Below are 26,754 nucleotides of genomic sequence, written 5' to 3'. Positions count from 1 at the left end.
CGGCCCACGCTCCGATCAGGCCTCCCAGGACCGAAAAGCAGCGCGAACATCAGCAGCATTAGTAGCGGCATCGGAAGCATGTCTTCGAAAGATGCCAAGGTCCTGAGGAGCAGACCGATGGATGATTCGGAGGCCAAGTGGGTCGGACTAAGAGCTATCGAGTGGGTGGATCAGGAGGGAAGGGAGAGAAAGTGGGAGAGCGCCGACAGGAAGACGAGAAAGGGAGAGGTGGATGGTGAGTGCGCGACTGCCATTGCGATGGAGGCGCAATGCTGCCTCTTGAGCGACGCATACATTGAAGTCGTTCTTCGCCTGCGCATCAGCTGACCCCCCGCGCTCCTGCTTTGTGTTTCATCACATCCTAGCCGTGGCTATATGCGCCCTCATTCATCGTCCCTCTTCCGAGACTCATGTCCTTTTGATCTCGCAGTTCAGACCGCCCGTTGCCTCTTCGGTCATTGAAATGCCAGCAGGTCTGGTAGATGCTGGTGAAGAGGGCGATGAAGGAGCTCAGAAAGCCGCTCTTAGGGAATTGGAGGAGGAGACGGGATACGGCACCACGAAGCAAGGCGGATCGGTCGATGTGGTAGAGACCAGCACCATCATGGTCAATGATCCCGTGAGTGACCTTGGACTCCGTTGCAGACCAGTCGCTACGAGAGAATTGCATTCTTGCTCCGCATTGAGTCAGACGAGCTGAAAAGTTGCTCTCTTCCTCGTCATGCGATTAGGGGCTCTCTGGCGCGAACATGAAGCTGTGCGTTGTGCGTATACATCTGTCGGACGATTCGGAAGAGCCGGTAGCCAAGCCAGAGGAAGGCGAATTCATCGAAAAACATCTCGTCCCAGTCAAGGGCCTTTACAAGACGCTCAAGGGTAAGTCAGAAGTGCTAAACGCGGCGCGGGCAGCAAAGTGGAGAAGTGCGCATTCGCAAAGCTGACCTGAAGACCGACTGCGCTCCGTACGTCTGGCAGACTTTCAAGACAAGGGCTTCGCGGTGGATGCTAGACTAGCTCACCTTGCTGTGGGTCTGGAGTTGGGTCTGGGTGGACTGACAAAGGGTAGCAAGATTTGATTCGCGCTTCGCAGATGAGCTTCGACGTGCAGAGGGCGGCGGCGCCTATCAGTTGCAGCTAGTGTGTACGAAAGCAAGTCTGAAAGAAGCACAAGGCGCGTGCAATGGAAATGCAAGTGTAACACAAGAAAGGCGATCAAGACTTGGGTCCAATCGAGGGGTATTGTCACAATCTAGCTTTGCTATCAGTCTTGCCTTTGGCGCCTTCTGCTGCGGCCTTTGCGCGGACAAGGCGCTCCTCGCGCCTGAGAGCATCGCAGTCCCTCGCATTAGTCTCGTCCCACGTTCGCAAGTCGCCCAAAGCAGGATCCACTGTGTCGAGACCTTCGAGGGCGTATTTGAGAAAGACTTGCCAGATGCTGTCTTCTCTTCCCAGCAGCTCCGTAGGTTCCGAAGCAGCATCCGCGTCTGCGCCTTCTCCTCTCGCGATCTCCTCGGGCAATTCCTTAGGCTCATAAGCTTCTCCTCCCCTCACTGCTCTCTCTGCACCATCATCGTCGTCGTCGTCTTCCTCCACTACGCTGCCTTCGCCGATGTCACTGCTGCTGCCCTCTCCGCTGTTGTCTGCTTTGCCCGTGATCACATTTCGAGGACTGCCCGTCTTGTTTGGCAGTCGAGGACCTGATGGTCTGAAACACGTGACGTGGCCGCACTTTGGCCAGCCTTTGAGCTTGGGCGGGTCGATGAACAGCGTCTTTGTCCTGGAACCCTTGCCGCAGAGCAAAGAGGCGTGCTGATGCATCATGTGTCTGAAGACGACGGCGTGGCGGGTGACAGCCATGAGCGACTATGCAGCGACTAGCCACACGCAAGTCCAGGAAGCAAGACGCTGATCGCGACTACGACTGCCACTGCTCACCTCGAAATTGTCTCGTCGTCGCTAAAGGAAAAGTAGATCCAATCAAACATGCGCACATTTTCCTTTGCCCTCTGCTCATCCTCTGGCACGTGCAACGAGAAGAGGGGATGCGCTGGTAAAGAGCCGTGGTGATGCAACGAATTGCAGCAGCATTGCGAGCGTCAGGTCTGCAGCTGAGGAGCGACTCGAGAGGTGCAAGAACTCGAGCTCCAATCGACCGACTCACTGAACCAGTCGATCCAGTCCTTGCCTGGTCCGTAGGGAATGTCGTATCCTAGACCCAAGCTGCTGGATCTGAAGAGCCGATCAGTCTCGATGGGCTTGATGATCACCTCGTTGAAGCCGAACAGCGACTCTTCTGGCTCGGTGTGGTTTCGCCAATGCGCATTGCCGCCATTGACATCGGCGAAGCGAATGGGCACGCCAAAGGATTGCAGCATGCGAGGTTCCAGGACGCTTTTGGGAGGAGAGAGAGAGGGAGAGACAGTCCGCGAGGAAGGGAGAGTTTGAGGACGCGGCGTATGAGCTTCATCGGTCCACAACGCACTGAGGACCGCTTGGAGTGCGGGCAGGCTGCGTGCATGCCCTGACACTCACGTCATCAGGTGACCGCCCAGACTGTTGCCAAAGAAGCACATTGGCGCCCGAGGATGAGCGTCGTGGGCAAATCTAGCCACAGCAGCCAGATCCTCTCTTCCCCACGTCCTGATCAATCCGATCTCATCCGGCGCCGTCCTGATAGCCTGTTCGAACACTTGCGCATACTCCTCCTCATCCCCTGCACCTTCCAACTTGTCCAACCACTGCTTTGGGAAAGAGTTGCCGCTATACCTAAAGTCGAACGTGAAGGCGCACAATCCCTGCATGGCCAGCCAACAGGCGAAATCGTGGTAGAACCTCGCTTGCACTCCCGTCGCGTTCACCACCACCACCACCGCCCTCACTTCCTGTCCATCCGTCTGGCCCACCGCGCTCGATCCTGGCGGAGGCTCGAAGCGATGAGCGGCTAATGGAAAGCCGTCCGCTGCAGGCACCACCACAGCTTGTGGCACGACGCCAAAGGCGCTCATTCTGCCCTTTGAGGAGGATTCTGGCATTGGGAGAGGGAGGGTCGTGTGAGTAGGGTGCTCAGAAGGCGATCTGGCAGAACGAAGCGGTGAAGGAGGTGGAGAGGGGCAAAGGAAGGGAGGGCGGGTTGGCCGCTTACCGATTGCCGATCGCGTTGCTACGTTCTTCTAAGGTCACAAATCGCGGATGGAAATGGTGGATGGGTGATACCAGCGCAGTGCGAGTCACGAGTCGCAGTCAATGGCGAGTTACATCGTGAGTGCAAGCGCAAGTTCAACATTCAGATTCGACATGTAAGATTCGTTGTAGCGACTCCGGCATCGCCTCCGCTTCCCCGCATCGCGACCCCATATCGCTTGGCGTCGCTCGGCTCAGAGAAGGCCCGATCGTGAATCGACGATGATCACAAAGCAACAAGTTGACCATCAAGGTGCAAGGCTCAGAGCGCAACGTTTCAATCACGAGTTTGAATCAAAATACAAGCGAGATCGGCTCCGCACGTCGTTTTGAATCCCGGTGCCGGCGCGCTCGTGCAAATGCAGTCACGTGAACCACTTACGTTCCAACGCGCGCGAGGCAACCCCAAAGGCAGAACTCACGACTCTTCTGCTGAATGGTTGGTGCATTCGTGATTTCCGGACAGAACCACGAGACAGGGCTTGCGCAAAGGAGGCGGCATCAAAGTCGTGAGTGTAGTGCGGAGACCAGGACTGCGAATCAAGGCAATCTCGCTCTAGCGACACAGCCAATAACGCTTTATCGACGAGTCACTGAGCCCGTCCGAGGACCGCCCACATCTTGCTTTGCCTTTTCCGGACTGTCTTCGAGCACCGGTGAATAGCGATGCCTTTGCGGAAGCCTAGCAACAGTCATCCGATGCTCGTGCAGGATTATCGTTGAGGAAAAAGCTCCGTCCACGAAAGCTCGGACGCCTCTCTGTTAGTCAAAACTGCGCTCAACTTGGTCTGAAAGAAGGAAAAGCAGGAAACTCTGACGTCGACGTAGTCGACTCGAGGTGATGCTCATGAACTTTTCGTCCGAATGGTCTCGTTGTGCTGCTTAGCATCGGGCTGAAAGGTTCGTGCTGGTCGCGAGGTGTCGCGACTGGCTTGCTGCCTAGGCGCAGCTCCAGGTCCGGACCATTGTCCGCCGACCCTTCCGTTGGTATTGCCGGACGAATCCTGCTGCTCCGGAAACGCGCTACGCCGGTTCTAAACGAACCAAGGCGGAGTCTCGTGTCGATCCGAGGCAGCCCCTCCGGTCTTTGGCGTGACGGTGTAGATGGATCTTTCAGTGGCTCCTTGTGCCTTTGAGCCGTGAGGGTCAAGCTTGAAGTATGGTCCTTGTTGCTAAATCCGAGGCTCGGTCGACTGCCACCAACCAAAGCCCTCTCAGGGATCGTCGAGACTCTATCGGCGCCGTCGATCTGATCGGATGCTGTAGCAGCGTCTGTTCTTTGCCGCTTACCATAGGCCTCAGAGAGTTCTCGCCCGAGCGACGCGTCCTTGTTGCCGGCATTATAAGCTTCATTTGGCGCGGGCCGTGGCTTCCGGCTCGGTTGATGGATGTTCGACAGTCGTCCGTAGGATTGGTTCTGGTGTAGGTAGGCCACCGAGCCTGTGCCATGGAATGCCTGAGGAGACACCTTGGCCTGCCTGCTAGGCCCGGGCTGATCAGCGCTCCTCGGCAACGACTGGTCCATACGTTGGCCTTCAGTATGAGAACCTTCAGCTAAAGATGCAGTGATGGGCCGGCGACGGGGGCGCCCGAGGTCTCCAGACGCGCTGCACCAGTCAGCTGGCCCACCATTGCCATTGCCAGAGTATTGTTTGGTCCTGTCTATCACTCGTCCGCATCTCGCCTTGGAATCCTGCTTGTAGTGCTTCGGGTCTCGCGGATGCTCGGGTAGTAGCGAGCCGTGCGCATCCATGAGTGTCGTGTCAACAGTATCGACAGGATAAGGACGCAAGCCATGGGCATACACCTTCTTCGCTTCTTTCAGAGGTCCCGGATTTTGGAAATGAGCTCCGTCAGGCCGAATGAGCGTCGAACTTCGGTGGCCCCCGCCCACAAAAGAGGCGTGATCGGGAAGAGGAACAATATGAAGGGTCTCATGCCCTTTCAGCACACCTGAAGGCACAAGCCTGTTCTCCTTCGTCCATGCAGTCGCAGTGAGGAACGTGCGGTCAGATATCTCGTTTGGAGGCCGAAATCCGGTCTGAACCTGATAAGCTATTTGGTCAGCATCACTGCGCTGCACCATGCCGCACCGCTCAACAACTCACGATCATCCTATGCACAACGTGATGTTTATCTTTTTCAAGGTAAGCATTGATAGCTTTGACCGCAGCTCTTTGGTGCGTTCCGTTCTTTATCACTTCGAGCTGTATTATAGTTCGCTTCATCAGCATCCGTTTCCTCCCAGCATCGCTAATGTCCAAGGACCTGGGCTGAAGTCGAGCAGCGTGAAAGCCCGTTCCAGACATGTTGGAGGTAGTGGCTTTTCTGGTCGCGCCGCTCGGAAACATCTTCGAGGCATTTTCATGTGCGATGTGATGCGGAGCAGAGTGTGTCGAGCTTGAGCTGAAGACCTCAGATGGTTCCAGGGACGCTTGTCGTGGCGGAATCCAGCTGGAGGGATGCACCGTGATACGAGGCCGCTTTGCAGCGCGAAGCGATTCGTGTTGCGAGCTAGGCAAACGGATAGCGGAATGTCTCCTTGACTCGCCATCGACCGAAGCGATCTCCTGTTTGCGTTTATGAGCTCCTGCCTCGAGCAGCCCATGCACTCCATACTCGCTAGCAGGAGCGTGATGCTTCTGGGCAAGCAATGCACTGTGACTCTGGGAATGGAGGTGGCCGATCCGTGTGGGTGAGACTGTGCCATCCTGCGAGCCACTGCCTACACGGCCGGGCACTGGCTGACGGGAGCCATCCCCTGCCAAGAGTGTCGCGTATGCCCTCAGATGGTCAGCGTCCATGTCGTTCGAGCCGGCAAATGACGTGGTTGGGCTTCGCCGACGCGTGACCTGAGCGCGACCGGAACCGGGTGATTAGCAAGTCGACGCATCTTCCAAGGAACAGCACGACTCACATCTGCGTCCGCGTGCGACACGGCTTCGGCAAAGACACGAAGCTGCTTCGCCAGACTTTTATCGACCCTACGCTCTCCTGCCGGTCGGATGGTGGGCCAAGCATTCGCGTGACTATCGTTCAACATGTAGGATACCACATTTGGCGGGTCTTTGCTACCAAGATTTTGAGGCAACGACCTCAGGAGCTAATCACGAATGAACATGAAGATGCGGAGGCTATCAGTATGCATTTGTGCGCCTTGCCGAAGCAGGCCGCAATTCGCGCTTGTCTCACCTCGACTTTATTCACATTGCGGCCGGGCTCCCCTTGCAAATGTTCCATCAGCGAAGCTTCGTTGGCAGAAAGGATTCCTCTACGAAACACGATGCTTTGCTCATGAAAAGGCAAAAGCAGGGCTTCCCTCTGGAAGCTGGTACCTCGCTCACGCAAGCGATGTGTTGCATGGCTGAGCATGCGCGGATGCGCGAAGCCGTGGATTAGGAGGCATGCAAGAAGGACAGAGGCGATGCACAGCAGCGCCAGACTTCTGATTGTGTGGTCCATTTCACTTGCGGTCGCCAGTCCGTCCGCTTTCAAGCGGAGCAGAAGAGAAGCGCGGTGAAGTGGATAGGCTCGAAAAGCCAGCCCCTGCCAGGGCAGCCTGTGGAGGCGAAAAAAGAGGTTTCTGTGCCGCCGGCGGCGATCAGGGGGCGAGGTTCATGCTCTCGAGGACATTTGGAAGCGACTTGATATAAGTGAGGTGCCAGGCAAGTGACTGCTCCCACCTGCCGGCGAGAAGCTGAGACCATTACTGCGGCTTTGACCAAGCCAAAGCGAGGATACGCGACCATTTGACAGTCGTGAGTGCAAAGGGCACTTAGTGGTGGCGAATCCTGCCACCAGCTTTGCGGATTCAGTCGCCACCGAGGGCATGAGTGCACGCCCAGTAGCCTGTACATGCGGGAGCAAATTTCGGCCTTGGAAAGCGCCCGAGCCGCACTTTGCGCTCAACTGAGCATCATCGATCTGCTCCTAAGCCACCCACTAATGCTGTGCCCCCGGTGCATTACCGAAGAGCGGCGCCGGTTCTTTTATGTGTTGTCTCAGGCCATCCAAGCACTTCCGAGCTAAGCGTCCGAAATCTCCATTTGCCACTCACTGTACGTCTATTAGTTTTCTGTTGTGCGGTCTCCGATGCTTGGGCAATGACATGTGATTTATCTATGTGTCGGCGTGTTAGGCGAGCATCGGTAAGGAGGCATCTCAGTGAGTAGAGGACTTTGCGAGTCGTGCGCATTGCCTGACATTGTGGGAACCTGAATCAGATTTGTGAAACACGGTGGCTGTCGTGGTCGCGAAGCTGCCAGAAGCAAATGTCCAGATGGGAATGATGTCGAAAGGAGAAAATCTTCAGATGTGTAAGACGCAACTACATACGCAAGAAGCGAGGCCACATGCCCCCGCTCTTTCGACCACCTTCTCGGCCCTCTGCTCCATCGTCCTGTCCAGCTTCGGGCTCTTCCGGTCCCTGCTCAGCGTCTCTCAGGCGACCTCTCCGCGGAGAGCTGGTGGACTGTTCCGGGAATGATGCTTCCAGAGGGCCCCATTCTGGTATGGCAGGTCGCGTGCCAGCAGCTGATTCTGATTGACCCGGCGGGAAGGCCTCGGCTCGTGAACGTTCAAGATGAGCAGCGGCTTCGGCAGCACGCATGCTCGCCGACGCCACACGTGGGGATTCGCGCCATGACAATGAACCGGTCTGACCTGAAGCGCCTCTTCCCTGCAGGGCTTGCAAAGTTGGGGACGAAGTGGTGGTGGTGAGCGTGGGTTGGACCGCTGGAGACGCGCCGGGCATCAAGCTGCGCGGCGGTGCCCGCGGGGTGCGGCCCATGTCAGAAGATGACTGCGGCGAATGTGAGGTTCCGCCTTGTTGTTGCTGCTGCTGTTGGTCGAGCTCACGCTGCGCCTGACGCATAGCCGCTGCCCCTAGCGATGAGCTAGGGTAGTGCCCATACAAATCTTGGTATGGGCCAGCGCTCGAGATGCTGTCTCGCTCTTCAGCTGCCCCGACCTCTCGCACGCTGTCAAGTCGGCGCAAACCTTCTTCTCCCTCGCCACCATCCCAGCTTCCGCTACGGCGTCGCTTTCTTTCCCCACTGCCACTACCGCTACCGCTGCCGCTGCCGCTCAGTGCTCCGGAAGCCGGCAGCATGCTGCTGCCGCCGCCAGCCGTTGCACGACTACTTTGACCGTCACTCGCGTATTCTTGCGATTCAGGACCAACAGATAGGGACCGCGCGTAGTCTGTCTCTGTTCGGCGCGAGTTCGCTCTGCTAGCCCCGCCGCTGGACATAGTCCCGCCTCGGGTGCTGATAGTGCTTCCACGCGCCAAATGACTTGGACTGTAGCTCGCAGCGCCGGTACTTCCGCTGCCTTCGCTGAGCCCGGTGCGGCGACTGCTGCTTCCTCCGCTGCGGCTGCCACTACGACTAGAGTCCGGCTCGCTCGACGTCACGTGCGTGCGGTTGCTCAGACTGTCGATGCCCGTGCTTGTGGTCATGGCAGAACGTCTTGAGCCTGCAGGTCCTGTGCGACTTCTGGACGAGTTGGTCTGGCCTGATGTGTCTGAAATGCTCGCACTGTAGCCACCTGCAGAGCGCTGACTTGAGTGCAGACTCGGCGCATTGGCAATGGCAGGTTCGAGTGGCACCGTCGGCTCTTGCTCAGTAGCCGAAGGCTCACCGTTGCGCGAATCGGACGTACCACCAGAGCCGCTGGATGCTTCGCGAGAATTGGAGATAGTTTGGGGTGACGAGCCTTGCCCGCTGTTCTGACCGTGTCCCAGCGTACTGGCGCGATGGACACTTGCGCGAAGGCTGTGCACGTCTGCCGCCAGACCAGGGTCAGAAGTCTGGGCAGGTTCATGTCGAGCGCCATGGCGCTGCGGCGATGCCGGCGAGAAGTCTGGATCGTGGCTCGGCGTCTCGCGCTCGGCGCTTGAAGGTGGTGCTGTGTTGCCCATGGTCAGACGACGCCAGCCGGCTGCCAGACCTCCAAAGATCCCACCGGTAGCTGCCGCACTTGCATACTGGTCGGGCGCATCGCTTGCTGGCTCCCCTGATTCTGGCCTGATCGCACGCGTGTCCTCGAAGGGGTTCTCGGAATCGTCGATTTCGTCGTCTGTCTCTCGTGTCCAGCCAGAAGGTCCTCCAAGTCTGCTCGGCGCACCACCGGTAGAACCCAAGCTTCGCATGCTTCTGGGTTGACCGAGAGTGCCTCGTGGTGAGCCAGGGGGAGTGTAGAAGCTAGCAGCTCCGCCCGCTGTTCCCAAAGCGGCGCCAGCCTCTTCAGACGGGGCATTTTGTTGACTGCTCTGACCTCGCGAACCGAACTGCGACGCGCTGCCTCCGCTACCAGAGCCTGATGCCAAAGAGTGGAGAGCCGATCCACCGCCAGCACTGCCTTCGCCAAACTCGCCAACGGAACGGATGGTTGATAGACGTCCATGAGCGCCATATCCAGCAGCGGGAGGAGCGTAAGGTGACAAATGCGCGGTGCTTTGCGAGGTTGATCCTGCATCGGTCTGAGCGCCACCTGCTCCTGGGCCTAGCAGAGGTGTGTTATGGCTGATGAAGCGGCTATGACGATCTGCCTCGTCCGGGGTCGCGGCAACCTCTGCCGAATTGCGCTCGGGGTAAGCACCACGCGAGTAGGTGCTGCCCCCGCTATCCCTGTGTCCAGCAGCAAGAGCGCCTAGGCCAGCGCCGGCTGCTACAGCTCCGAGTAGCGCTGGTGCACGTGTTGCGCCTTCAACATCGCTTTCGGGCTGCTCTGTGCCCGTCATTCCCAGATCGCCTTCGCCGAATCCTGCATGGAAAGAAGGAATGCGTGGCTTCCGCTCAGTATCTCCCTCTGACCCGGCGGTGATGGCTCCAGCCGCCGCTCCAGGAGCAAGATTGCCGTATGTTGTGACGCCGGGTCGCTCTCTAGGAGCGCGCGGGGGAGGTGGCAAACTCGTTACGGTAGAGGGTGAGCCCTGGACGGTGCGCGTCCCGGTCGAATTGCTGCTGGTGCCACCGCCACCTCCCCGCGAGCTTGGTGTGCCTCTGGATCGTGAGCCGCTGCCGCTGTTGTTGCTGCTCGAGTGGTTGCCGGACTGCGAGCCGGATGTGTAGCCACCTCCGCCATAACTGTCCGAATTACGACGGTGCGTATTGCCAGCCGCTGTGGCACCTGCACCTGCCCCTGCAAGTCCGGCCGCGGCATACTGAGCTGATGGCGTACCCCACAGGTTACCACCGCTTCCAGAGGTGGATCCGGCGGAGAGGCTCGGCGTCATCCCCTTGCGGACGTTTGTTGGACTTCCGACGTCTTGGCCACTCTCGTCGTACTGAGAGTCCATCAGGCCTTGCTTCTCTGGGTCGGACTTGGGATCGCCACCTCGCCCACGGCTTGCCGCGGCCGCAGCAGCTAGCCCTCCAGCACCTGCACCAAGGACGCCAGCGTTGGATGCCCAATCCGAGTCCTGCGTCATGTCCCCTTCCCCGTCGCCTTCGCCCCACGCGGCGCCGCCACGACCAACTTGAGACATGTCACGCTCTGCGGGTGGCACGTTTGCGTAGTCCATCAGCCCCCGCCTCTCCTCTCCCGCGCCATGAGCGTCAACATCATCGTCGGAGGTCGCACCGCCAGACACCTTCTCGTTGTACTGCTTATCCTTGTTACTGGATCGCCTTCTGCCCAACGCGGCTGCTACAAATCCTCCGGCAGCGCCCAGACCAAGAGCGCCGAGCGCTCTGCGTTTGCCGCCTCCTACACCAGTGCTTCGTCCGCCGTCTCCGTCGCTGAAAGGATCACTGCCGACAGCCGGGGCGTCGGATGCCATTTGATCTCCGTCGCGGCCACCGACGACGAAGAATCCACTGCCATTCCCTCCATTAAGCTGATCTTCCTCCCATTCATCACTTGCTAGGCTGCCACGTCCACCGCGTCCGGCAGCAGCGGCGCCAGCACCAGCGGCGCCGATGGCCGCGTACGTGCCAAGTCTTCGACTGCCGCCTCTGGAGAATCCAGCCGAGTACTTGTCGCTGAATCTGCGAATGGGACCTCCTCCTGCAGTTGCGCCTCCCACACCAGCTTCCGCACCGCGATCTCTATTGCGCCTGCGACACAGAAGGAAGAGTAGCAACAGTAGCAGAAGCAGTCCGAAAAAGGCGCCGATGACGATGCCCGCAATTTGACCACCAGACAGTCCAGATCCGCCACCATTCGGAGGCATACCTGCGATAGTTCCGGTAGGCTGCGGTCGTGTGGTCTGAGACGATTGTGATGCGCTTGAAGCGGAAGCACTAGATGCGGACGCGCTTGAGGCTGATGCGGATGAAGCCGAGGCAGCGCTGGAGGCGGATGCGCTGGACGCCGAGGCAGCGCTGGACGCTGATGCGCTGGATGCAGAAACACTCGACAGCGAGGAAACAGAAGAAGCGGCTGCAGAATCGGTTGGTTGAGGAAGGGGCGCAGAGGTGGCCGTATTCGTGGCTGCGGTGTTCGTCGCCGTTGGATTCGCGGTCTGCGTTGGAGCAGCAGATGTAGCTGTATTGGTCGGGACAGGTATGACGGTACCGGATTCTCCTTCGGTGCCCGTTGCGCCTTGAGATTGAGAGGGATTCGTAGTCGGCGCCGCGCTAGGCGCGGTTGATGTACCTGTGGGTACATCATTACTGGATGACACCGTGCCACTGGGCTGTGGTGCAGATTCACTAGGTGCAGAAGTTGGAGCCGTCACCTGCTGAGTTGAGCTGCTTGGCAGTTCCTGGCCTGGTAGGGTGTAGAGCGTGCCCAAGGGCGGAGGCGGAAGCGGACCTGTATAGAGCAGAGGCCGCTGAACCACTGAATAGCCGATGCTTGTCGTCTCACCCACGTTCACCTCGACCGTCTGCGTGGGAGGAGCGCTGCCATCCGGATAGTAGATGATGCGTGTGACAGTCTCGGTGAAGGGACCGACAACGGTGGTGTACGCTTGGTAGGAAAGCCAGGAAGGCAAAGGCTGCGCTGTCGGTCCAGGCCCCGGCTCCTGCGTCGGTAGGAAGGCAGCCATTCTGTAGCCCAGAGCCGTTGGCACCTGACAGACACCAGGAGCGAGATCAGCGAAACGCTCAAGTAGGCGCACTGAGGGTCTTCGCCCCTCACCTACCAAGCGCTCCCGACAGGGTTTGCGGGTGTCACTTTGTGAGTCGTGTCTCGTATCGCGTCGCGTCAAATGGTATTCGTAAGTAGGCGTGAATGGCTCGTCGGAGTGGAACGTTAGCTGTACCAAAGCCAGACCTCCTTTACCAATCGATGTCGAGGCTCGCCGAGTCGCCGCAGTGGTCTAATGGGAGGCAAACGCCGACGGGCGTGTAGAGTAGGAGACAAGCCACAAGCTCGTTTGGTGCGTGCAAGGCGTTAGGGTCGTGAATGGAGGGGATGAGATTAGGGTGGGGAAATGTGAATGCAACGGTCAAGAGCAGGGAGGGGTGAGGTAGCCCAAGGGATGGATGCGAGGAGAGGAGCAAGAGCAAAAGTCAAACGTGTGTACAGTGGTACTGTATGCGCGTGCGTGCGCGAGATTGTAAATGAGTTTTGCGTGCCTCGAGCGCGGTCGAGGGCTGTCACGCTTGCTGCAGCCTTTTCGCAGCAGCTTCCGCTTCGGCGTGATTGAAACCAGAATGAGCGCAAGACGCCATGCAATGCCGAATGTCCAGAATAGGCAAGCAAGACTGCATGATCTCGGATCAGTGGAATGCTTTGTATGACAATTTGAAGCATCACCATTGAAGGTTGTGATTGTTTTTACTGCATCGCAGCGAACACCACAAGGCTCGCGTGCGCAACCAAGGGTGGATGTTGAAGTGGAAGTGTTGATAGGGGCTTCCGCGGGCTGCGTCGCGCTGCATCGCGCTACCATCATGCAGCTTCCGCCCCGAGGCACTGCCTCACCAGCATGCTATGCAGCCCGACGGAGGTCCGTGGGCATGCAACTCGTGACTCACAACAGTGATCAAAAAGCTGCACGCAGCGACGACGCGCAGGGCGAACAAGAATTCTTCATGTTCGAGATGCTTCTGACTTGCCTAAATCGGCTCTGCGAAGTACAGTCACGATGAGTCGTGAGTGTGAGTATCACTCTCTGACTATGGTGGATCGTGAATCGAGTCGTGACGATTCGGTTCGGGACGTAGTGCAGGCCTCACTAGCATCGGGACGCTGGCCATCATCGTCCGCACATATTCTCTAGTGAAATCTAATATTCAAGATTCTATCCCTCATCTCATTCACCCAAAAAGGCAAGTCTGTCAGCTTCTGGGACATTGTAACGCCGTGAAGATCAAGTGCTTGCTTATCGAAGGAACGCAATTTTCATCCTTTATCAATCACTCGCCTGCTTATTGCGCTGCCTTGTCGGCGCTCATCATCAGTCTTTCGTCCGGCATGGCGAGGCTCACGAGCTCTTGTCCCTTCGGGAGCTTTGGACTACTGAAGCCTCAAAAGGATCTGACCGCTAGCAGGCCCCTCTTCATGCTGTGATATGATGCGGGAGGTCCGATGAATGCTCTCGAATGTTCATCATGATTGAGATTCCCACGTTGCTGTTGGCGCTATCGCGCCACGGCTGCCTTTTTGCGTCGATACAGAGACTGCAGACGATGACGGCATCGTGCGCTGCGCTGCGTGCAGGCTCAAGATCGATCGAGCATATGCACGCGGTGCTCGAGTGCACAACATCGCGATTCTACACTGAGTGACTCGTGACTCACTAGACTGCATAACCGCGTAATAATAATACGTCGTGATTGCACCGCGCATCGCTACGAGCGTCAGAAGAGGTGAGAGGGCAAGGCGCTGCTGCTGGAGAGTGGCGGGCGATTTGGCCAATGCTGGCGATTTGGCAGGGTCCAACCTGCAGCCACATACAGTAGCAGAGCAGCAGCTAGCCGCTCACTTCACAGCGGCAGCACCGTGCAGTCAACGCAGCGTCGCGAGGGTTCAGAACCCCGACGTGATGTCTGCTTCAACATTGGTGATTCACCCCACACCCGCATGCAGCCGCCATCATTCAAGCTTCCGCGCAGCAGCGCGCACAATTAAGATGTGCGACGGACCTTTTCAGGCGCGCATTCGCTTGGCGATCGAGCGCGAGATTTGAGTGCGCAGAGCATCCAGCTATAGCTGCCCTGGGCCCATGGGCCCACATCCAAATACAGTCACAGTACCATGCACTCGTGACTTGTAGTACCACTACTGGCGGACATTGACGGTGAGCTCGCTCCTGCTGATGATGCCTTGCCTCCGGCGGTGTCTGCCGCGCTTTGCGAGATTATTGCTTCGGATCGGGCACAGACCAGGCTCGTGCACTGGTGGTGGTGGGGCTAGCTGTGTACGCGTACGCCGCGGACTCTCACGCACGCGGTGAGAACTGTTTCCGAGTCTTCTTCGCGTTGAGTCACAGCAGCACTCGTGACTTGTTGTTAGATCATGGGGACCCGTGCCTCGGACGAGCTAAGCTGATGAAGGTAGAAAGGCATTTTTGATTCCACATCCTAGATACTCATGTTCATGCTTTGGCTCTGTGTGGCATCTGGACAGTCTCAGCTGACTCACAACTGTTGTAGAGTACGGTTTCCCATCGCGCAAGAAGTACAGTACGATAGCAATAAGCCTTCTCTTGTCTTGCTGAGAGCCTAAAGCCGGGTTCCTGGGCTGCTGCAGATGAAAGCGCTCGAAAGTGGAGCGGAGACGATGGTGCGGTCCAAGTTGCTATATAGGCGCCCACAAGAGCAGTCGAGTCGCAAGCATTCACATTCCCCCATTGAGCGTTGACGGACCGGACCGCGTGACAGAAGCGGGGCGGGCGGCGAGCGGCGGGCGAGCGCCGGCCCGCAAGCATCGAGCACAAGCAGCGTCAGCATATGGTGAGCATCGCGCTGCGATCCCTGCGGCCTTTGGGCACTACATGCATATACTCACGACTGTATGCTCGACCGTGCATGCAGTCCGATGGTCAGGCGAGCGAGCTGCCTTAGCGCCGCGGGGCTATGCTTGCTTGCTAGCGGAGTCGAAGCGATCAGACAGTCCGAGAGCCAAAGCAGCTAGCAAGCAGCAGGCGCGCGCGGCCTTGCACATCCTTCCTTCCCCACGATCGTCGTCATCGCTCGTCCCACTCGCGCGAGCGGGCCCGCGCGGATGCCACTCGCCGCCTTCAGCAATTATATATTGCCGCTCAACTCTATCTACCCACGGTAGGGCTGTTGCGGGTACAGCCGGTGACCGCTTGCCGCCTCGATGTTTGCAGATGCTCTGATGCCGAGGCTGACGCTCGCCTCTGTTTGCACCCAAGCGTGCGACGAACACAAGGGATGCACGCACGGTACCGGTCGCACAGATGCAATCAAGAATCATCTACACCTGTGACCGTCGTGATTGCACAGCTAGGCAGCTAGCAAGCAGCCGAGCTCTAAATCTTCCCTCCGATCCAAGAGGGAGGGCTGGCTGGCTGGCTGGGTCTCACATGAATGGAGGCTTTTCGTGAGAGGCGCGGGAAGACTCATCGTACTCGATTGTGACCAAGACTGCCGTGACCAGACCAGAACATGGCTTACGCGCAGCGCACAATGACGATGGCGGTCGGTGCGGGCCGGACCCTTGCGCACCAGCAAGTCTTCTTCCGCTCATCCTTGCTGATGTGAACGCCTTCCGCCCGAGGTGTATATATAGAGAGCCCCTTCCAGCGCTCGCCTCCCAAAAGTTTAGCCCTCACTCTGCTCAACTTCGCAAAAGTCAAACGCAAGCATTCGCATCTACAAGACGCAACACGCCTGCCTTTGTGACTTTATACCATCCTCAAACAGACTCGACTGTTCAAAATGCTCTCTCTCGCCACTCGCACCGTTGCTCGTCGCGTCTCTGCCCAGCAAGCGCGCGCCATCACCACGGCAGCTGCCAAGGCACCGACGGCTGCGCAACAAGCCGCACCCACAAATTCGGCCAGCATCACCACTCAGGCTGCATCGATTGCCCAGCCAGCACCCGTTGCTGCGACCCGCAACTACGCCGGCAAGGTCACCATGCCCACAAGGTGAGCAAGCACCCCTTCGCCTCGCCCGTTCTTCTCTCGATGAATATCGAGCCAAACATTCGAAGCCGGCTTCTCGCTGACCAAATTTCCTTGCTCCTTTTCTGCATTTGCGTACCATGTCTAGACAATTCTCAACTCCAGCTTCCGAGTCGATGCCAGGTCTTAGCCAATCAGACGCTCGCCCTTCCAAGTTGGCAGCACAGCGCATGGCAGATGCCAAGGCTCTCGCTGGCTTCTAGACCCGACCTTGTCATCGTCTGCACTACGAATACAAGGTTCGACTTCGTCGCACGATGCTGTGGCGCCTCTGTCGCACCGCTAGAGCCCTCGAATACTTTCTCTGCCTTCGCTGGTCCAGACTTCCGCTTCGACATCACACCACGACCGTCCCTCTCGACTCTGACCCCGATCGTCCACCGGCATCAAATTTGCTATGCGCCACTTTCGCTTCACCCTCTTGTATGACTTGACCATTGATCGACTCCCCTCCACACTCGCGACGTTCTTATACAATTGCTACACGTGTACTCAAATGGCATGCTGCTCCTCCACTCGCATCTTCATCAGACTAGACCGGCGACTGCCATGGGATCACATGCTGTGTGCGTGGCTGCGAACGTGACACTTGATTTCGTTGAAGGATGCGTTTGGACTTTGTGTATGTTTGAGCATGCAAGGTAGGGTGGTCGTGCAAAGGTGGGCAGAAGATGGATGTGGATGCTCAAGGCCCCAGAATTGGAATGAGCGTAAGCTTGAAAATTGTCGAATGGCTTCATCGCTCTCGGATCTCTGCAAGAAGTCGCTCTAGTTCCTCAACAACTCCAAGCATGTTTGGGCGGTTGCGCGGATTCGCATCCCACATTCGATCCAAGAGATTGACAATGCCTTCTCCATGTCGCTTGCGTATGGATGCCGTCTTGGGACTGCAAGTGCGAGAGAGCGACTTTGCGTCAGCCGTTGGCACTGCACACCTCTGCAACGCGAAGGGCGGAGGTGCACTCACCGAACGCGTTTTGGCCCTCCAACCTCGAGGTAGATCTGATGCTCGTTCATGCCCTCGAATGGATACTTCTTGACCTTCTCGTGCCACTGCAAAGTTTCCCAGAAGGTCATCGCAACGCTCCACACATCCACCTTTTCGTTGTAATTGGGCTTTGGCACCCAGAGCTCGGCGGCCTGCCAGTTGACAGTGCCAACGAGAGAACGCATCATCGACCGCCGTGTGTTCTTGACGCGAGCTAGACCAAAGTCATTGATTTTGACCACCTTCTTGCTGGTGACTAGTATGTTGGTCGATTTGATGTCGCGGTGTATGATGGCGGGATCGCGACTATGCAGATACTCGATGCCCTTGGCAGTCTCTAGCATGATGCGAAACTGAGAGTGGACCATGTCAGTTCATGCGAGCCAAGACGAAGCGGTCACTCAACGTACTCACAATCTCTTCTGCAGGCGGCGGTTCGACATTGCGGACATAGTCGAACAGATCGCCGTTGGTGCAAATTTCAGATACGATCATGCATGGAACGTGCCGCGGGGGCTCCGGTATGGAGACGCCAATGAAGCGGACGATGTTCTCATGCTTGAGATCGCGGAGCAGGCTGAGCTCCTTTATGTCCATCTCGGTGAGATCGTCCCGAATGTCAGCGATCGCAACCTTCATGGCTCGGCCTCGATTAGTGGCGGAGGCCGTTGCAGACGGCCTGTAATTGCCGATGTAGACATCTTTGTAGCCCCCGGAGCCGATTTTGTCCAGCTTCTCGAGCTTGAAAGGAGCTATCTCCTTGTCCGTCAGATTCAGCATCTCGAGGTCGAGCCCGTTCAGCTCATCGACGGCCTCTGCTGGCTGCGCATCCTGGTGGTCTTCGTCGAGAACAGGGCTGGGCGGGCGAGAGTTGGGCTCCTTGGACGTGGATCGCAGCAACAAGGGTGTATGACTAGCACTCTTTTTGCGGCCAGGGGCCCCTACGACGACGGCGCGGACTTTTGCGGCTTGTCGCCCGCCTGCACGGACCTTTGTGGCTGTTGCTGGGGGAACATCCTCATCTTGGCTGTCGTCAGGCTTCACTGTAGAGATCGAACTGCTCGAGCGAGGCGCAGCCTCGTCCGACAAAGAGCCAGCTTCGTCTCTGAGCTGCTTCTTGAACTGTGACCAATGAGGTGGCGCATTCAGCAATTGCTCGTCTCCACGAAGATGCTCGCACTCACCCATTGGAGCAGACGATCGACGAGGATGGCCTTCTTGGCTTGAGAAGGGATGCCCCTCTCCTCGCACAGAGCCGACAGACGCGCAAGTCGCAGGCGGCTCAGCTTCGCAGAGGTGGGGTCGGCCATGATGTCATCTTCCTCTTCTTCAATTTCGTCTTCAGAGCCAGGCGCGTCCTCGTGGTGCGAGTGGCCTGAGCCAGCACTGTGGCTCGATCGCAAGCTCTCCGAATCGGCTTCATCGTCGGACTCGCTCGCTGGCGAGGATATCTCGCCTCTGGACCTTTGCAGACGGAGCTGCTTGCCGTTGCGAAGCTTGCGGATTTTCGTTGGGCTGGAGCAGATGGCCATCTCCTCGTCAGATACTCGGGCAACCGTGTCTAAAGTGGTCCCGTCAGTGTCTCGTGCACCTTTGCTGCGCGATGTGCGCCTACGTGTGTCTTTGCTACCACTCTGCGCCCGGGCTGAGATGCGAGGTGGGGCCATCGTGCGCTGGGGGCGGCTAGCTTCACGAGCCGCGATCAAGGAGGAGCGGATGTCTTGCTGCCGCAATTTGTTGAGCGTCGCCGATGCTCTTCGAGTGATTGGCAATGCTGGACTGCCCGCGTCGACGTTCATCGAGTCGTCTTCTCCCTCATCAGAATCCTCGTCCTCCTCGATCACGAAGGTGCTGTCCCCAGCCGGATCGGCCTCGTCGAAACTTTCGGACGAGTACTCGTCTTGCGAATTGTTCATGTCCTCATCGTCGCTGTATCTCTGGGCGTGAGAGTCCTCCTCGCTTCCATCGGACGCATTTGGCACTGCGCCCGCATCATCTCCATCACCTTGAGCGCGCCTACGACTGGGTCGTAGATCATTGGCAGAAAATGCGACTCTTTTGTTCCTTTTCCTCCTTCCTGGTGCAGTGCGAGCCAAGCGTGGGCTTGGTCCTTGTGCAAGACGACTTGGCTGAAAGGACTTACGAGAGCCGCGGCTAGTCCTTGTCCGTGCCCGTGTCCTCACCGGGCTCGATTTGGCAAATGTTGCGGGACTGTTGTTGGCCATGCGGACGCGACGCACCGCGGGCGACACGGCTGAGGTCCCTTTGGGTTTGCGGAGCTCATTACCGCCCCGAGCAGATCGCCCTGTCTGATGCGTTGCGGAAGTCTCCTTATCTTCCGCGTTTGAAGAAGTGTCGGTGTATTCTGAGGACACGCTGTGGGGCGCTTTGCGACTGCCTGAAGCGCGCCGAGATCCGCGAGTTTCAGCACGCGACCTCTGCGAAGCGACCATACAGTCCAAGGCGCTCTCGTCAGTCTGGCACTGCGTATACGCTTGATGTAGCGAGACAAGAAGGAACATACCGCAGCTATGATCGAAAGGCCCAAGTCTCTCTTTGTGACGGCCCAAGTATCCCCACCAATGTCTTCATTGATGCGGCTCAAGTGTGTTAGACGAAGCCGCATAAGCTGGGCGAACGTCGCTGTCTGGCGGAAGGATACCTCTGCGAATGCAAGACGTCTTTAGCTACTGTCAAGGGCTTAGGTACCAAATGCGCAAAGGGACTTACCATTACCCTCAGTGTACTGATGTTCCTCGGTCTCGTCTTCTTCAAAATCATCGTCGCTCTGAGCTTCAGGAGCGTGTCCATGGTCCTCTCCAGAGGCCTCGTGGTCTGATGAAGTAGAACGCTGGTTCCAGGATGCTTTCCTTATTGGCAAAGTCCTGCGACCGGTAGGGCTGCTGGCGCTTCGTCGCATTGGTCTTCTTCCAGAATCCTGGCTGCCGTCACTAAGCTCCAGGCGGGTCATGGTGTTGCGCAAGCTGCTGGTGGAGCCATGTGAGACGGCGATAGGTCGTTGACCTTTGTTGCCTGTCGCTGCAGGAAGGGCAGTCTCGCCTCGTGTCCGGCTTTTGCTTCTGCGTGAGTACCCTGAAGGTGTTCTGGAGGTCGATGGTTGGGGTGAGGATCGCATCTCGGCCGCTACCAGATTGGTTCGCGACCCTAGACCTCCTCCACTACCTCCTCCGCGCTTTCGCTTTAAGCCTGCTCTCGCAGCTCGCGCTTTCTCTCCTTCTTCGATCTGCATCTTGCGCAAGCTGTGGCCAGACGCTCCTCCGCCTGCGGCAACTTTCCGCTGATGAGGCGAGCTGGCTGGTGAGGATTGAGCTGAGCCCGACGATCGGTGTGACAAGGATGGAGAGAAGTCTGGATCCTGATTTTGATTGTCTCTATAAGTGGAGGCGTCGTCGATGCGCCGTAGAGAGGCGGCCTGCGTGGCGCTCGAACCACTCCGGTCTTGGCGTTGTCGTCGTCTTGGTGTGTTGGCGACGATTGGCTCAAGAACTGGCCTGCGGGCGTGACTCATGCTACCGCGCGTTTCTGAGGGCGAGCACAGCTGCGAAGGATGTACCTTCTACAGCCAAAGCTCCAGCGCCGGCGCGAGTGTGCGACAGGAGGATCGTCACAATGCCATGGAGGATTGTGCGGACTAAGCACCAACACCTTCTCGCGAATCACGACTCGCCGCTCCTAGGATGCTGAGTGACGAAGAGCTGCGCGGCAAGTGGCGTACGGCCTGAATGTTATGAGTTGTAGCAAAAGACCAATCGCGATTTGCGAGTCTGCTGGATCGAGGTCTGTGGCAGACAAGTTCGATGCAGAGCGCTGAGCGAACGTAGGTGTCACACGCTCGATCTTGCCGCTTGTCATGATCAGCATAAGCTGTCACCAGTCTGAACTCAAGTCGTGAGTCTTAAGAGAGTCATCAGAGTCCAGAGGGTCCACTCGCGACGCATCAAGCGGAGCGCCGTCGAAATCCACGCCCGTGCAGGGTGCGCCGGCCCGAACAACAAACGCGATGCGCGTCAGCAGCTGCGAGTCTGAGTCGAAAAGATGAAAAAGGTACCGCATACAAATCACTTTGGTGCTTGACCTCCTCGTAGTGAAGCGGCGCGTCAATCCGAAAGCCAATCAAACTTAAAAATATTATTATTATTATCATCTCTTGGGTTGAATTAGAGTCACGAGTGAGAAATGACTCGTCGCGGCGCGTCAATCGGCGCGTAAGCGACGCGCTCAGACGCGCAAGTCACGCGCCTGGTGCATGCGTGCAGTGCAGGCCACCTCCATACAGAAGTCAAAGGCCACCGCGCTGCAGCTGTTGCTCTTGCAGGATCATGCAGCGCTATATGCACGGCAAAGACGTGTGGCGGGATGCTCAAGTCACGAATTCGAATCTGAATCGATCTTGAATGTCAAGTAAGCATCACAATTTCAAGATGGTAAGTCACGACTTGAGCCTCTAATCAGGCATCAGAAATGGCCCTCAGCTTCCCGTGATGCTTTCTGGAAGCCAGCGTCAACAGCAAGATCGAGGGGAAAAAAGATTCGATGGGCGTCAAGGTCAACAACCACCTGACTCCTTCCGCACTGGCACTCCCAACACTTGCAGCTCATCATCGCGACTACAGAGCGCAGCGTCTGACTCTTGACTGCACTCGCGGTTCGCACCAGTGTGATTGAGTCCAGGGCGCCTGTCACTTTTTGAAGAGAAAGCTCGCGGCGCAGACAGCGTCGGCTGCCTCGATTTGGACAGCAAGAACCTCATCACGGCCACCACGCTGTGCAAAAGCAGGTAATTTCATCAAATTCGGTCCGTGATCAATACACTTCTCGCGTGATCAAGCGGTCGCTGCAATTTCGTGCAGGTACACGCCGAGCAGCTTCGTGCCCTCGACGTAGTTGGACAAATCTAGGTGCGAGAAGAACCGGAACGTTGCATCAGCAAAGCGCCTGCGATAGTCGACGTTGCTCGAGATGACAACAACTCACCGAGCTTCTCGTTGGTCGAGTGAGCACCGTCGTCTGCTCTGCCCAGGGGCAACAAGAGCAAGTTCTTGCCAAGCACTTCCGAGAAGCTCAGGGCAACAGGAATGGAGCCACCTTCACGCGTAAGATCCGGCTTAACGCCATACACCTTCTCCGTGGCCTTGATTGCAGCGGCGTAGTTCCAGTGCTGCAAGATGGGCAAAGCACGTCAGCCGCCAGGAAGGCGTGGCTTCCAAGTCAGATTTCGTAACTCACGTTCGGATCCGCGAGCCAAGGCTTGCCTGCGTTTGCGAGTTCAATGTTCATAGTGTTCTTGGATCCGACTATTCCAGACGACCTGTCAGCATAATGACCCCATCCCGCCTCTTGACTGCGCTGATGTGTGGGACTCACGCTTCTTGAACTCAGACTGAACATGCTTGATGACCAGCTCCGCAACCTTATCAGGAGTCATGCTGGGCACCAACCTGACACTGAACTTGCCAATAACTTTCGCTGGAATGACGGTCTTCGTACCAGCCTCATAAAAAGCGCCCTGCGAGTAGCATGGGTTTAGGAGCTGAGTTGCATGTCCACGAACATCATGCTGTCCAGGGCGTACCGCTCACCTCCACCCCGTGCAACGACAAGCTGGGGTACCTCATCCTCGCCATAAGAATGCCTTCCTTCTCGTCACTGATTGTAGTCGCACTGCCAGTAGCTTCGTTCATGTCCTTGACGCCGAACTCCATGACCTCATAGCGCTTGCGCTCCTCGTCCGTCAAGGGGTCAACCAGCTCTTTGATGCCAGGGACCAAGATTTCTCCCTGAGGTGTCACCAGAGATGACATGATGTGGAAGAGATCGGTCATGGGCTCATGCACAATTCCTCCAAAAATACCAGAGTGAAGGTCTGATCCAGGACCGCTGATTGACAGCTTGAAGTAGCTGATGCCTCGCAGACCGTGGGTGAGGCAAGGCTTCTTCCTGGATTATGGTCAAGAGCCGGCAAGCGGTTGGATGTGAGCCGGTGCGCACAAAGACGTGCATGGGATGACAGAACTCACGTGCCTAGCCAGTAGCTGTGAGGAGGTAATGGGGGCGAAGTTGAGGGCTTTGTTTGAGCAGCGGAGAACAGGTGAGATGTTGAAAACAAGCAGAACTCACTTGTCGCTGATACACGCAGCATCCACACCTGCAAAGAACTTGTCCTTCTCGGCGACGATCAGGTCGTCCAAACCTTCTGATCCGGACTCTTCCATACCCTCGAGGCAGAATTTGAGGTTGACTGGCAGCTCGATGCTGTGAGAGGGCGCGGCTCCTGAATTGATCAGCAAGAGCAGCCCGGAGGTGGGCCTACAAGCCTCCCATCCCACTCACCCTGCCTGCTTGTGCGCCTCAATGACGTTGATCCAGCCCAGGACAGGGCCCTTGTCATCAGTGCTGCCTCTGCCGTACAGACGGTCAGTCTTTTCATCGTGAACCAGTTCGAACGGCTCGGTGTTCCAGCCGTCTGACTTGAGCGCAGGCTGCACATCGAAATGCTGCGCGGGAGGCACCATCGATTCGTCATCAGCTTGGAAAAGATTTGGGAATCTGAAAGACAGACATGCGGCACTCACTCCGTACACCAAGATGGTCTTCTTCTTCGGGTCAGTGCCGTAGTCTGCAAAGATGACGGGTGGCAGGTCGATCTCCTTGCCGTCGAGCTTTTGCTTGCCGAGAGGCTTCAGCTCCGTCTTGGCGCCCAAAGCTTCGAGCTCCTTGACCAGCCAATCTGCCATTCGGAACACGTCTTGGCGGTAGCGAGCATCGCCAGAGACGGATGGGATGGCGACAGCATCTGCCAAGCGCTTGATCAAGCCCGCCTTGTTGGCATCGATCTGCTGGATGAATTTATCGGTAACTGACATGTTGAAGGTGCTGAGTACTGACGATGACTACAGTCGATGCTGGAGATGAAGATCAGTCAGTGTCGCGACAGTTGGTGGAAGGATGTCTGAAGCGGGGCCATTGCTTCAGGTGCGGCTTCTCTCCTCTTGATTCGTGTATTTCGTGCTGATTCCAAATCTTTTCGTTGAGCGCAAACGAACTTCAATTGACCAATCGTGAACCTCATATCACAGTTTGCGTGCACATGGCGTCCGTTCCTGCGCCCCTCGCGCTGTACTAAGTCGCTGCTGCTGCATGCAGCCGCCACGGCAACGGCAAATTTTGGATCTTGTGCACAGACACAACAGCCAGCAACGGCCTGCTAAAGTGGTTTGTGCGCCTTCTGCGCCGCCTACGCCCGACCTTTCTCGCCATGCAGCAATTCAATCTTATAATTGGATCTTGTATCATGGCAATTAAGCGCTGACTCTAGCCAGCCTCGATCGAGCAACTTCGATGGATTAAGCCGTGCGTGGCGGGAATATGATTCACATTCCAGCCCCGGTGCCTCTCTCGATCACATCTGCACATCTGCACGATAACGCACGGCTCTGCGAGTGCCAACGAGACTCTCCTGACTCGTGACTGGCGTATCGTCAGCCTCGAGCGGTCCATTTCACTCCAAACTCATGAACTCTCTATCTGTGGTGATGTCTGCAGCCACGCCAGCCGCCGCCACGCCCAATGGGCGCAAAACAAACTCGATCGTGACTCCAGACTACTCGCTCAGCGTGGCTCTTCGCAAAGCATGCAGCACGCCTGCAGCAGCTACAGCTCTCGCATGTATAGGTCGCGCGGTGGAGGTAAGGCCGCGGCCTTGGATCCGCGCATGCACGTGACCAGAAAGGCCGGAACCCTGTGGGGAAAGCTTGACTCGACTCACACTGCGCGCGCAAGGCGCCAATCCAAGATCGTGAACATGCTGCTATGTTGCATGCAGGCTGGTGCACGGCCTGATGGGGTCACGAGCGCGTATACCGGTACAGCCTTCCCCGACTTTTGAATCACGAATGAGCATGTCCTAGCTGTACGCATCCAACTGACATCATCAACCACAATCGCCTGGACCCCCTCCTTGAAGAGTACTGACCTACACTCGTGATTCCACTGCATTTACGACTCGCGATACCGAACTATTGCTCGCGGAGCTCAGAAGTGTTCCGCATCCCTGCTTCCGCCGATCTGCGACCTCGCCTAACGCCTCCCGGTTCAAGACTGCCGAGATGTCGACATCTTGGGACTACTTGACAAAGGTGCGCATGGCTGGACGTTTCGAGCGCACCAGCGAGCTAACACGATCCTTTCGACATCCATTCCGGCTCTAGTTCATCCTTGTAGGAGATTCTTCCGTGGGCAAATCTTCCATCCTGATACGCCTAACAGAGCAGAGGTGGTTGGCCGCGACGGATCCTACAGTCGGAGTGGAGTTTGGTTCGCACACCTTTGAGATTAGCGGAGAGCTTGTCCGGGCGAACGTTTGGGACACAGCGGGCTCTGAAGCATTCAGAAGTGTGAGTCGACAAAGCGAAATCGTCAAGGAGACGACCACGCGCTCGATGCCGCGTCGGGCCTTGTAAGCAGCATCCTGCTAGTCCTTGCTGCCTCACGGCTCATCGACGTCGCGATCCTTTCACCACTCTTAGATTACCCAATCATACTATCGAGGAGCAGCTGGGGCGCTTGTGGTCTACAATGTGACACATCGAGACTCATTCTTGCATGCTGCTGAATGGTTGCGAGACGTTCGGTCTCTAGCAGAGGACAGCGTGACGATCATTCTGGTCGGTAACATGGTGGATCTAGCGGAGGAGCAGGGTAGGCAGGTGACCACCGAAGAGGGGGAAGACCTCGCCAAGCGGGAAGGGTGAGCGCCGAAACGATGGACGAGATGCGGTTGGCTCGCATGTGCTCACGGATCGCAAAACGCTGCAGATTGCTCTTTGTGGAGACGTCAGCCAAGACCGGAAAGGTGAGCGGGCAAGGCGATCGAGTGGTTTTGAGCGGATCAGCTGAATTTTCCGGTGTACTTGCGGTGTACTTGCTCTTTGTCAGAATGTGGAAGAAGCATTCAAGATGGCAGCCACAGAAATACATCGCAAATTCATCGAGGCGAGGGATCGAGCAGATGCGTCGGGGGCTGGTAGCTTGATGAAGAGAGGAGGACGCTCTGCTGCAGCCGCCGCTGCCGCTGCCGCAGGTCATGGTGATGTTCGAGTGTCGGGATCTGGGCCTCATGATGGTGCGGACGGCAAGGGGTGCTGTTCGGTAATGTGATGGACGGTATCGCAAGTCTACCTGGATGTTCCCACGTCCCTCTCCCGTGCACAAGTCACGTTCTACTTTGTCCCCTTGCCCATCCTTGTATCGAGCTAAGCACATGTACCATACCCAGGATTTGAAGCACATGAAGTTTGCATCGTGCACGAGCGTCACACGTGTGTGTAGCGCGCTTTCGAAAGTGCCACCGCTCATGGCAGCTTTTGAGCATCAATCGAGACTGTTGTTGACGCACAGCCGGAAGAGCGTCGGTTTCGGCAAGGATCGAAGCGGTGCTTTGAGCTTGGCAGTCACGCGAAGGAGACGTTTGGATTGTTGATTCGAGATTGTCGGTGCGAGTTTCGCAATCTGCTCTGCA

At 57.2% G+C, this 26,754-nt stretch overlaps 8 protein-coding genes across 8 annotated transcripts; 3 read left to right on the top strand and 5 right to left on the bottom strand.

Moving 5' to 3' along the window:
• Positions 1-78: 78 nt before the first annotated feature.
• Positions 79-1,076, top strand: IE81DRAFT_288669 (hypothetical protein; the record flags this gene model as incomplete). The annotated part of the gene is made up of 4 exons (XM_025511779.1): positions 79-235; positions 366-619; positions 732-876; positions 976-1,076. The coding sequence occupies 4 exons, from the start codon at positions 79-81 to the stop codon at positions 1,074-1,076; spliced, it is 657 nt and encodes a 218-aa protein (XP_025370564.1).
• IE81DRAFT_322473 (hypothetical protein) lies at positions 1,077-3,261 on the bottom strand. The gene is made up of 4 exons (XM_025513654.1): positions 2,533-3,261; positions 2,162-2,391; positions 1,936-2,047; positions 1,077-1,825 (listed from the first exon to the last, which is right to left on the bottom strand). Exons 1-4 carry the CDS (start codon positions 3,030-3,032, stop codon positions 1,243-1,245), a joined length of 1,425 nt encoding a protein of 474 aa, XP_025370563.1. The 5' UTR covers positions 3,033-3,261; the 3' UTR covers positions 1,077-1,242.
• Positions 3,262-3,599: 338 nt separating this feature from the next.
• Positions 3,600-6,455, bottom strand: IE81DRAFT_322472 (hypothetical protein). Its single transcript, XM_025513653.1, has 4 exons — positions 6,373-6,455; positions 6,098-6,283; positions 5,289-6,032; positions 3,600-5,227 (listed from the first exon to the last, which is right to left on the bottom strand). Exons 1-4 carry the CDS (start codon positions 6,418-6,420, stop codon positions 3,959-3,961), a joined length of 2,247 nt encoding a protein of 748 aa, XP_025370562.1. The 5' UTR covers positions 6,421-6,455; the 3' UTR covers positions 3,600-3,958.
• A 1,052-nt stretch (positions 6,456-7,507) lies between these two features.
• On the bottom strand, positions 7,508-15,026 carry IE81DRAFT_329540 (hypothetical protein; the record flags this gene model as incomplete). The annotated part of the gene is made up of 10 exons (XM_025515153.1): positions 7,508-12,199; positions 12,272-12,448; positions 12,656-13,063; positions 13,110-13,190; positions 13,311-13,360; positions 13,875-14,047; positions 14,220-14,424; positions 14,460-14,490; positions 14,719-14,874; positions 14,943-15,026. The coding sequence occupies 10 exons, from the start codon at positions 15,024-15,026 to the stop codon at positions 7,508-7,510; spliced, it is 6,057 nt and encodes a 2,018-aa protein (XP_025370561.1).
• A 954-nt stretch (positions 15,027-15,980) lies between these two features.
• IE81DRAFT_329539 (hypothetical protein) lies at positions 15,981-16,431 on the top strand (the record flags this gene model as incomplete). Its single annotated transcript, XM_025515152.1, has 2 exons — positions 15,981-16,192; positions 16,317-16,431. The coding sequence occupies 2 exons, from the start codon at positions 15,981-15,983 to the stop codon at positions 16,429-16,431; spliced, it is 327 nt and encodes a 108-aa protein (XP_025370560.1).
• Positions 16,432-16,973: 542 nt separating this feature from the next.
• IE81DRAFT_282881 (kinase-like protein) lies at positions 16,974-18,514 on the bottom strand (the record flags this gene model as incomplete). The annotated part of the gene is made up of 4 exons (XM_025511550.1): positions 16,974-17,115; positions 17,196-17,569; positions 17,631-18,254; positions 18,401-18,514. Coding segments are annotated over 4 exons (1,254 nt in total), but the record flags the coding sequence as incomplete, so codon positions are not given.
• A 3,495-nt stretch (positions 18,515-22,009) lies between these two features.
• Positions 22,010-24,453, bottom strand: IE81DRAFT_322467 (CNDP dipeptidase). Its single transcript, XM_025513652.1, has 9 exons — positions 23,810-24,453; positions 23,568-23,731; positions 23,355-23,489; positions 23,255-23,269; positions 22,817-23,174; positions 22,602-22,743; positions 22,464-22,531; positions 22,212-22,395; positions 22,010-22,131 (listed from the first exon to the last, which is right to left on the bottom strand). The coding sequence occupies exons 1-9, from the start codon at positions 24,098-24,100 to the stop codon at positions 22,061-22,063; spliced, it is 1,428 nt and encodes a 475-aa protein (XP_025370558.1). The 5' UTR covers positions 24,101-24,453; the 3' UTR covers positions 22,010-22,060.
• A 670-nt stretch (positions 24,454-25,123) lies between these two features.
• IE81DRAFT_365823 (Rab2/RabB-family small GTPase) lies at positions 25,124-26,537 on the top strand. The gene is made up of 5 exons (XM_025516962.1): positions 25,124-25,372; positions 25,445-25,630; positions 25,763-25,983; positions 26,052-26,088; positions 26,172-26,537. Exons 1-5 carry the CDS (start codon positions 25,343-25,345, stop codon positions 26,391-26,393), a joined length of 696 nt encoding a protein of 231 aa, XP_025370557.1. The 5' UTR covers positions 25,124-25,342; the 3' UTR covers positions 26,394-26,537.
• The last annotated feature ends 217 nt before the right edge of the window (positions 26,538-26,754 follow it).

The sequence above is a fragment of the Ceraceosorus guamensis genome, assembly GCF_003144195.1.
Source record: "Ceraceosorus guamensis strain MCA 4658 unplaced genomic scaffold IE81scaffold_20, whole genome shotgun sequence".
In the NCBI taxonomy this organism is placed as follows: domain Eukaryota; kingdom Fungi; phylum Basidiomycota; class Exobasidiomycetes; order Ceraceosorales; family Ceraceosoraceae; genus Ceraceosorus; species Ceraceosorus guamensis.
This window is presented reverse-complemented; position numbering and strand designations above follow the sequence as displayed.